This window comes from Molothrus ater, chromosome 1 (assembly GCF_012460135.2).
Source record: "Molothrus ater isolate BHLD 08-10-18 breed brown headed cowbird chromosome 1, BPBGC_Mater_1.1, whole genome shotgun sequence".
Classification (NCBI taxonomy): Eukaryota; Metazoa; Chordata; class Aves; order Passeriformes; family Icteridae; genus Molothrus; species Molothrus ater.
Window position 1 is genome coordinate 27,473,661 of NC_050478.2, and position 10,802 is coordinate 27,484,462.

The 10,802-nt window shown below is 40.3% G+C and overlaps 1 protein-coding gene across 1 annotated transcript; it reads right to left on the minus strand.

Annotated features, from left to right (window-relative positions):
• Positions 1-5,971: 5,971 nt before the first annotated feature.
• On the minus strand, positions 5,972-9,944 carry NDUFA4 (NDUFA4 mitochondrial complex associated). The gene is made up of 4 exons (XM_036406811.2): positions 9,784-9,944; positions 9,078-9,166; positions 8,685-8,745; positions 5,972-6,190 (listed from the first exon to the last, which is right to left on the minus strand). Exons 1-4 carry the CDS (start codon positions 9,826-9,828, stop codon positions 6,134-6,136), a joined length of 252 nt encoding a protein of 83 aa, XP_036262704.1. The 5' UTR covers positions 9,829-9,944; the 3' UTR covers positions 5,972-6,133.
• Between the last annotated feature and the right edge of the window lie 858 nt (positions 9,945-10,802).

A 10,802-nucleotide genomic window follows, 5' to 3' on the forward strand; every position in this document is an offset into this window, starting at 1 on the left:
ATAATGGAATATTAAGCTTCATTCAGAAGAGCTCCACTATTCCTGAAGCAGACTGTTGAAGCTCCATGAGGCAGTAAATGCAGCTACATGACTCATTTGACTGCTGGGGCAAGCACCTACACTTCAGGATTAGGAGGTCTACTGCTAGGTACAAATATGTCTACTGCCTGACCACTGCATACTGTGCTCTGTGGTCAAAATAGTTATTTGGCAAAATGCTCTAAATTTGAGGATCTCATTTTAACTTTGCCCATGGTTGTCTACGCATTATCAGCCCAATGCAGGTTAATAAATTGTAGAATTTGTAAAAACTCAACTCTTTGCTCCAGCTACCAGGCCAGCTGTGAAATATTTGCTTTGATATGGGAAACAGGAAAGGTTTGAGTCACCTTTTTTATCCTCACTCAGTAAACACTGCTTGGCAGTCTAGATCACTTTTAAGTACCCAGCTGTTGTAGTCTGGGCCATTAGTCAACTCCTGCCCTTATTCCCCTCTGCCAGGGATTGACAAAAGCCAACAATTGCCAGGGACCCGGATAAAAAGGAGGTCAGGTAGTCATTCTTCAGAATCCATCCATCCATCCGTGAAAAAGAGTACTTTCATATTTAGGTGTTGTGCCACCAGCATAAAACAGCTCCTGGAAATTTTATCTCTCCTTATTTTGGGGAGAGTCATATCCAACTGCCTCCTTTGCTACACTTCATTACAGAAAAAGTGAGAGGGTACCTGCTCTAATGCTCCAATCTGCTGAAAAACTCTTTCTGGTGATGCAGGATTTAATTTTCATACATAAAAATAAAATTAGATTTAAGATGAAAGATCTTCTGAAGCCCTTTTCTATTTGAAAGCGTAAGACAAGTTTTGTTCAGAGACAATAACATAGGTTGAGACATAAAATACTATGAGCTTAAACTAATATAAATGGTTACTGAGAATTAAGTCATTATGAGAAAGCATAAACTAAAATGCATACAGTTCAGACACAGTTCACATGTTTATTTTACATTGTTGGAACATTTTAGAAACTGTGCTTCTATGAGGCAATGCAGAAAGAAAGAATGCTATTTTCAAAATGACCCATAAAATTGTTTTTTATTTCACACTAAGGCACTAATACAAACTTGTCATTAGTAATCTAAATTCAGAAGACAGTGCACCAGACCTTCTTCTGCAGTTATTCTGCTACTCTTTATTATTTTGTGCAGTAATTTAAACCCATTGGAATATCATGCTTTTGTCTTTACTCTCAGCCTAATTCTCACTGTATCCTAATAGGCCAAGCCGTCATGGCTGGTGTAATAAACAACTTCTGCATTGTCAAATGTATGCAGAAATTGAAGGACATAAACTAAGAAAGCACCCACACTAAATCCAAGAACTTACTGTAATTGATGTAAAACCTGATGCAGCTCCATCTGTCTATTCCATCACATGTCTGTTGCTCTTTTTTTTCCTCCTGGAATACTTCCTGAACTTACCTGGGCTTTTATAAAGGGGTAGGAGAGAGATGACTTTCACATGAAAGTTTAAAAAAAAGGCTTCAATCATCCTTGGTCATTTTAAGCACATTATTGCTGGGCTGAAATTGTCTCCCTTAATCTTCAAAAAAAGCTAGGAAGTTAAATTTGTTTGACCTAACATGAAGAACATCTGAAATAAATCATCATGGAACTAGATCAGCAAGTTTGAAACTGGGATGAAATTCCACTTTCTTCATGCTAATAACGAGTTCTATCTTCCTACTCTCAGTATAGGGAGAAAAAAAAAAGCTATCAGTACTGAGGAAATCTTATTAGATTCAACCCTATTTTTAAACAGCTGGGATCAAAATCTTCATTCAGACACACTGGTGCCACTCCATTAAATTCCAGCAGTGGCACCACTGGTAGAAAAAGAATGGCACTCAAATTTTTCACCATTAAGTAATCTGTTTTCATTACCTTCTCAGCAGTTTGTTTCATTTGCCTGCAGTAGAGAAACTAAAATTAGAAAACATTTCATGTTCATAGTTAGTTTGCTTCCAATGTGAAAAAAACAAGTCTATAAATTTGTCTATTGGATTATGGCTTGTGCAGTTCTCTTGTAAAGTTGTCTTTACATTAAAGTGATGAACTGTAAATGGTGTAGTGCATTATTTTGTCCAAAGTAATTCAAATTAATGACCCTAGAAATATTATTTTAGGTGACTGTTATAAAGCATTGACAATACCCATGAATATTACCAGCAGAATTTCTTTTCTTCTTTGTAATGTATGCATTGCCATGTGTTAATAAACTATTTTATCATCATCTTCAGAACTTGCTGTCTCTTGCAGGAGTTCCACTTGCCACTCTTGTGTCAATTCTAGTAGGTAAATACTGATAGTTAACTATCAGAAGTTTCAATACATTTTTCCTGCCTTTACTTGCATACTCATGTTCACATTTCACATTACCTAAAGCATCGCTGATTCTGACTGAAAATAGAAAAGAAAATTGAAGTGTGGTGATCTCCTAGCTTCTTCACCTTGTAACTGTGAGAATAGTTAGCTTAGAAAGTCTAAACATTACTTTATTTTTTCATTTAAATGAAACTTTCAAAAAGGAGAAAAACAAAAAAAAAGAAAGCAAATTATTTTTCTGGTTCAGATAAGCATTATTCTGGATGCTAAAAATGGATTTGCTTTTTAAGAATGGAAGAGGTTTGTATCTCCTTGCACTGTACTGGTTCGTGTCATCCTTAGAAAGTGTTAAGCCTTACCAACCACAGATAGTAGCACTTTGAAATTATTGAAAAAAAAACCAAACCAAATTTCTTTCAAACTGCACAGCACCAGAATCAACACACATTTGGGAAATATGCCATCATAGCAGTGTCCAAAGACAGTCTTAAGAAGCCTAAGGATCGGAGGAGGATATGAAATGATTTGAGCTTCACAGAAACTTCTCATGGCTAAATACTGATGTCAAGACCACTTCTAAGGAAAAGTGAATGGATCACAAGAGCATCACGTCAACCAACTTCTGGATTTCAAAAGCAAGGACTGAAGAGTAAGTTTTCTATTAAGAAATGTTTAAAAACCCTACTGTGGCAATGATGCTAATGACCACCTCTTTTCTGTAGTTGTCACAGACTTGTTGGGTGTCACTTTGTACTGAAGAAATGGTTCCACAGCTCATGCAGCTGCATCTGTAGTAAGGCTGGCCAGTCAGTAGAAACAATAACTTTGTCTGCACATGCACATCTCTAATTTTTTTCAATTAGCCCACTCAAAATACATTTCTAAAATTCCTGTAATAACTTCCCAATCTTTCTTCCTGACAAAGTCTTACAAGCGAATCAGCATTAAACTTACATTTCTTTATTTTAAAGGTCATTCAATAGTCATGCTCCAAACTTTAAAGGTAAAGCAGAGGTTGAAAACAGATCTAAAATGTATTCCTCAGATGACATTTGCCTATAAATCCCACAAAAAAAATTAATTTATTCTTTTAATATCAGGCACACCCTTCTAATTTCTTAGAGGCAGCTAGGTATTTTATACTTACAAGGAGCTTTCCTTACTGCAGGCAAATAAAAATTTTTTGCAGATGTTCCATAAAATATGTGTTCATGTGCTAGAACGACAGAAACCTGTAAATTTTTCTATCCTAGATGGGCAGAATTAATTTCAGATTTAATTACTCTGCTGCATAATCAGGATCATTGATAAGGAGGCACAGAATAACTCTGTTAACAGAAATCTGATGCAAGCACAATGCTGTAGTATGCACAATGCTTTAATGCAAAAATAAGAGATGACTCTTCTGTATGTGGCTCATGAAAAGGACATGAAGACCAGGTCTACACTGACCATTCCAAAAAAATGTGCCACAAACGAAATCAAGTGGCTGTATCCATCTCAGCTGAAATCTAAGACAGCAGAATATCAGCTTCTTTCAGATAATACAACATCTGCTCAACAAAATTACAAGCCATGGCATTAATGAAGGATTTCACTTTTCCTACTGAAGATGTGATTTCATTGTTTCATAAAATAGCCAAAGGTAAATATAAGATGTAATCATAAGAATCCAAACTGCAGTCACTTCTTCATGCTGTCTTCAGGGAATTCCATCTTTGGTTTTATGAAGAAAGAGGTAGGTGATGGTTTTAAAGAAGCAGCTCTTAAGATCCTTGAATATTTTAATACAGACAAAATATTGCAAAGCTGGCTCTCTTTCAACAGTACCCTACAAAACAAAGGGAGGGAGGGAAGGAAGGGAAGGAAGGGAAGGAAGGAAAGGAAGGAAAGGAAGGAAAGATTCTTATGACATTTATTACTTTTAAGTTTGGCAAATAATGGCAACTACTGTCCACTACATTTAACGTAGAACAGAAGTACATCCCTACAAGAAAAAGGAGGAAGTGCCCCCTCAGGATAATAACTTCTAGAATAATTAAACTTAGACTTTAAGTCTTAGACTTAAAAGACTTTAAGTTTTGTGTATTTTTAGGAGCAAGTATGCTGTAATAGCCAAAGACAAGTAACACTGAATTAATTGCCTTTTGTTTTGTCTATCTGTATTTAAAGATTTAAATAGCTTAAGCACTTATTAAAATGTACTTTAAATATGCATTGAAGTGCCTTTATTAAGAAAAGAGCCTCTTCTTTCATCAGCTGTGCACAAAAGGAACAACCTTGTCTCACCTAAGAATCAGGTTTACTTCCTGAATATTGGTCTTCCTAAATGTTCAGAGAATCTGTATTTGAAGAGATAAAATTCAAATGAACTGCCAGCTAACAAGTTATAAAACATTTTCTGTTTTTACAACATACTTTTAAAATTGATCAAAAGTGTTGCAACAGATCTATTTGGATCCAGAGAGGGACAATTCCCCAAAGACACCCACAGGCTTTGCCCACCAGTGTAATCATGCCTCTTGTCTTAACACACATTTTCTTATTCAGACTTCATGAGAGCCTTTCAAGCAAATGAAAACTGGGAGTCTATCCAGTGGTTCAGTTCATAATAAAAGGATAATCTGTACTGCTACCAAATAAACTACATCATTTTACCTACAAGGTTGTTCCATATGAAACATGAAGTCTTTGCAAATATCCGTTATTTTACAATTACCACAGCATAGTCTTGCTTCTTCAAGTTCTTGCTGCTTGACTTGGCTTTATTACTTGCAATAGTTGCTATAGTTATCTACATTCTTGGAGTCAACCTTAAGCAGAGTATCAAGAACAGCTGTACTCTGTCAGATAGTCCAGAATTAATACCCCTTATCCAAGGAAGTGCCAGATGTTCACAGTAAAGCACAAAGAACCTACCATAAGTTACAGACTTGCAAAAGTATTTTCTTTTAGTCTTCCCATAGCAAGACTCAGCCAAGTACTAAAGTATAAGATTCTGCCCTTTCTAAAAGGTATTTTTTGTTCTTGCATAAATAGCTAATTATTTCCCAAAACCCTCTCCTGCTACGTGCTTTCCTTCCTTAAATCTGTGATCCACAGGACATCATGACAATGTTTGTAGAAATTTATTTTTTAAATACTGAAAGTTGTCTTTCTGTTTATTAAAAAAACCTGCAAAACTCGAAGAGAAAAAAGGACACAAAACCTTTTGGAGAGCTCAGTCTGTTTTTTCCTTCCCTCCAGCAACATATGGCAACATCTGCTCTCTCCCTGATGGATAATGACTTGCTGGCATTGACTTTTTCTGCAGTCAAAACTTCTTAAAGGGGCAAGTAGATAAATTCAGGTATATTAAAAATATATATATGCATACATATAAATATAAATACATTTAAATTCTTGAAATTTGGTATAACTGCATGAGCATGCAGTTATTTTTCTGAGATCAACACATTGAGCGTAACTTCACACCAACTTTGTTTTCTTGTAGAGGAAACATGAATTGGCTTTTGCTTATTGACAAACCATACAGCAGAAACTGTTAATAGGAGGATATTGTCATTTTGCAAAATGAAAGAGCAGACACTTCAAGTTTTAAACATTTATTAAGCCTCATCAAAACACTTTCAAACACATGACCTGGTGCTGTGTGAGGCAAATTTACTTATTTCCTGGATGATTAAGCATGATACTTGTGCGAACAGCTTCCGGAAGACCTTTCTGTGCAGCTTATGGACATTGTTGGTTTTTAGAAGTCAGGACGGTCCTTTTTGAGGCTACTGTAGTCCATATTAACCGAGAAGAACTAGGAAAGAGAAGGGAAAGAACATTAATTAAGAAGCTTGATTACACATTTTCCCTGGTATTCACTAAAAATATGCATCATTGAACTTACACCAGGAAACTGAAAACATTTTTTGAGTCTGTGAACCAGGCACTAATGAATAAACAAAAACCTTTGATAAACAGTAACTTTTTAATAGTAATTTATACCCAGTATTAGAAGCTCTGCATTTAAAATGAGTGGTCATGTCTTCCACTAGAAAAAACCAACAGTGTCTCCTCTTAAGCCCCAAAATTAGAAGTCCGTTCAGAGGAACTTTTTACAGTACTGATGAGTTTATCCATTTTGCTCAAAATCTATGGCTCCTGTATACTGAAGGCAAAAGCCAGCTTGCCATGTGGTGCAAAGCACAGTGTCTGTGAACAGACAATGGCATAAAGGAACATTTAGAGCAGTGCTACAAAAGCCATGTTTGGTTTAGGTAGCTGCATCTAGAACTGCAAAGGATGACAAGGAGGAATTAAAGTCAGAACGGATCCTCTCACATGCTTAGTTTATACTATTATAATTGGATCCTGTTACAAGCAATCCCGAACAACCCAAAAAGTGATGGAGGACGACGAGTTTACTAACTCATATGCATGAGAGACCAGCTGCAGACTAACTGCATATTTTGGCATCCCAGCCTGACTTGACAGCAAGCATGTGATAGTACAGTTTTTCTTAAAAAAACAAAAAGATGAAAAGCACATAACTATCCGTTTGATCATTTTTAGTTACATCCAATTTTTAATTTTTAAAAATTTTCTTAAAGAAAACACAACAGCCTACAGCACATTCAAATTACAGTTTTCTCTGCAACTCCTACAGTAATGCTCAGGTCATCAACTCTTTTCTTTGGAAAAAGAGTGAGGAAGTTAGTATGACAAAGAGAAGTTTATAATAGGAAAAAAATCCCATCAAAAGCTAGACTTGTATAGCAAGAACTTTTTACTAAAGTCATCCTCAAATTAGAATACATGTCCTTTTCCTCTCCCACAAGGCAGAATTGGAAAAAATGTTCCCAATGATTCTCACACCCAAATATGGCAAACACTGAGGCTGTGTTTGCATGTTAAGGCAGGAGGGGAATGCTACACAAGTCGTGCACTCTTTAAAAGAATTTGTGCTGTGCACTATGCAGGATTTGCCAAGTTTAGATATTTACAAACCAGCAACATTCCAGAACTGGCAATGAAAACAAAAGAATGAAATTTTCTTTTTGGACTTTTAAGGGAAATGCAACCTGTTTTATTTTGGAAGTGTGGGATTTTTCTACTTATTTCAATGATTTGCATAGTAGTATAGGGTACCAAACAAGAAACTATCTTAGAAAACACAGTAGGTTTGCTTTTTTTGAAGCTTGAAAATAATCCTAAAGTATTCTTAACAGCAATCTACTAACATAGTACTTCTGTAAAGCATGATTAAAACATGATTCATGTCCAGAGAAGGACAATAAGCTGGTGAAGGGTATAGAGAGTAAGTCATATGAGGAGTATCTGAAAGAGCCATTGTTGTTCAGCCTAGTGAACAGGAAGCTCAGGGGAGGCTGTCACTCTCTACAGCTCCCTGAAAAGAGGATGTAGCCAGGCAGGGGTTGGCCTCTTCTCCGAGGCAACCAGCAACAGGACAAGAGGACACAACCTCAAGCTGCATCAGAGGAGGTTCACGTTGGACCTCAGGAAGAATTTCTTCACTGGAAGGACTGTCATACATCGAAACAGATTGCTCTGGGTGGGGGTAGAGTAACCATCTCTGCAAGTGTGGAAGAAATGACTGGACATGGCACTTAGTGCTATGGTCTAGTTGACAACATGGTGTTCAGTCAAAGGTTGAACTCAATAATCTTGAAGGTCTTTTCCAACATAAATGAGTCTATGATTTCAGAACGCCTGTAAACTACCAAATGTTTCAGACATCTTTGTATGCTTCCTCATTAGTTCAATGAAATTAGTTGAATATCAGCTAAGGAACATTTCTACTGCATCCAGTTATTTACTGGATATTAATTTTGTTAACATTGTTTTGTTTTCAAAAAATCAAGACCTGCAGACCTGAATTCATGGTTACATTAAACACTGACATTTTCCTGCAGTGCTTCTCATGAGTAAAGGCCAACAGCTTAGAGCTTAGAAAACTGATCTTCTGGGGTTTTGTCCTTCTCCCTGTAGTTTATTTCTGAGTATTATGAGCCAGTAAATTCTTCCTCTCACTTACAGTTGCTCTTTTCCTTTCAGTGCAATAAATATGACTGCTTTCATACAAGTTCCTTTCACCCCATTATCAACCACCATCAGGAGAGTTTTAAACCTCAAACTCAGCCATGTCTGCTCAGAGTTCTAGAGACAAACAAATGCTGCAAAAAAGGAATACATCACTCATCCAACTACTTTCCCATATAATCAAACATCCGATAGCAGTAGGCTACACCTCTAATATGATGATTCCTGAAAATCTGTATTTCTCATTTTACCTTGTACTGGTCATTGGGAGCCATTTTGTTCCAAGGTTCTGGGTTATTTTTCTTGTCCCAACTATTGAGAGAAATGCAAGATGTGAGAGAATATTAACACCATCTTCCAAATTGAAAAAAAAAAAAAAAAAAAAAAGAAATCTGTACTGTGGTTATTAGGTCATTGAATCACCCATACAAGCAAGTTTCCACAGCAAAAGGCAGTGTCCTTTGTCAGCAGTCTCTAAGTATCATGGTAAACAAAGAGACCTCCAAATCAAGGAAAGCTACACACACCTAATGTCAGGTGATCCTGGACCAAGACATTAAGGTGTCCAAAAACATAAAAACCAAGGCAGTGGAGTGTAATATATGCAGCAAGAGGACTGGCACTGCAGATTATTGAATACATACCTAACGTCAGGGTTGAACATTGCCAAACGCATGAGATACAGGCTTGCACCAACACCTCCAGATCCAATGATCACAAACAGAGGGATCAACTGGAATAACAACACAAAAAAATTAAGTATCATCCCGCAATATAGCAGAATAGTATTGATACACAGCACTCCTGACACCAGCTATGGTAGGCCAAAGAACAATCTTACGGATTTTACGAACACGTGGCCCTCTAAACAAATGGCAGAAGTTCTCTGTTTACAGAGTATCCCTGGGGTCATTGAGGAACTAGCAGCCATGAAGAGGCAGGTATGAGGAAAACAGTCCTACACCAGAGAGACCAAAACCAAACCAAAAATTTCGTTATATCGCGTTTCTGCGACAGACAACCGTCCCTTCACCGCCAAAATGGCCCCTACCGCCTGTACTCGGATAACAAAACCAGAAACACGAGGGGGCTAGAGTGGGGGCAAATGGTGGGCAAGAAGAACGGAAGGGCCACCTCGAGCCTTGCAGCACGAGCAAGGCCGCAGAAACCGGAGGAAAAAAGGGACCTGGCCGTGTCTGCTCGGCCAGCTCCGGGCGGTCCAGGGGTTCGGCACGCACAGGAACGCCAAGAGATGGAGGGCGAGGAGGAGGCGACCGGCGCGGCCGGGGACACCGAGGGACGGCAGAGAAGGGCGGGCGCGGGGCCGGGTACTCGGGCTCAGGTACTCACGGCCGGGTGCTTTTTCGCGTGGGTGAGGATGATGCCCAGCACCATGGCGGCGGTGTCGGGGTGGTGGTGGTGGTTTGGTGGGTGCGGGCGAAGATCTCGCTCTCTGCGGGCTCCGCAGCGCTGCCTCCCCCTTCAGCCGCAGAGCCCCAATGTCACCGAGGCCCCCGCCGCGGCAGGTGCCGCCGCCGCAGCCCGGATGTAGCAGCTCTGGCGTTCGCCTGCGCGCCCTCCGCCGACTCGCACCGGCCGCCGCCCGTAGGGCCGCCCCGCGCCGGCCCCGGCACGCTCCCCGGCCTGCACGAGCCCCGCGTTAGCGCGGCCCCGTCTCGCCGGCAGCGCGGGCACCGCGGGCGGCGGCAGGCACCGGCCCGGGCACCCCGGGGCAGACGGGCAGCGCCGCCCCACGCCGGCCCCTGCCGCACGGGCAGCGCCTGCGCCCGGGCAGCGCCTGCGCCCGGGCTGCCCGCGGCGGGCAGGGCCCGGGAGCCGCGGCCGCCCGGCACGGAGGGACGCCCGCCTGCCGCCCCTCTCACTGAACGGGCCAGGTTGGAAGGCACCTCAGTGGGTCATCTGGTCCTCCCTGCCCGGGCAGGGTCATCGTAGAGCACATGGCACAAGACTGCATCTCGACGGTTCTGGAATATCTCTCGTGAAAGAGATTCCACAATTGTTCTGGACAGTCTGTTCCAGTGTGTGGTCAACTGCACAGTAAAGAAGTTTTTCCTCATATTCAGGTGGAACTTCCTGTGCATCAGTTTCTTCCCCTTGCTTTACAGCCCATTGCTTGGCACTACCAAGGAGAGCCTGGTTCCATATTCTTGATATCCCTTACAGACATCAATTAAGTTCCCTTTCACTCATTCCATTTCGAGGCTGAACAGGCCCAGCCCTCCCAACCTTTCTTCTTAAGAGACATGCTCCCCTAATTGTCCTCAATAACCCTCCACAAGACTCATTCCAGGAGCGACCTGTTTTCTACTGAGGAGCCCAGAACTGGACACAGCATTCCAGGTGCAGCC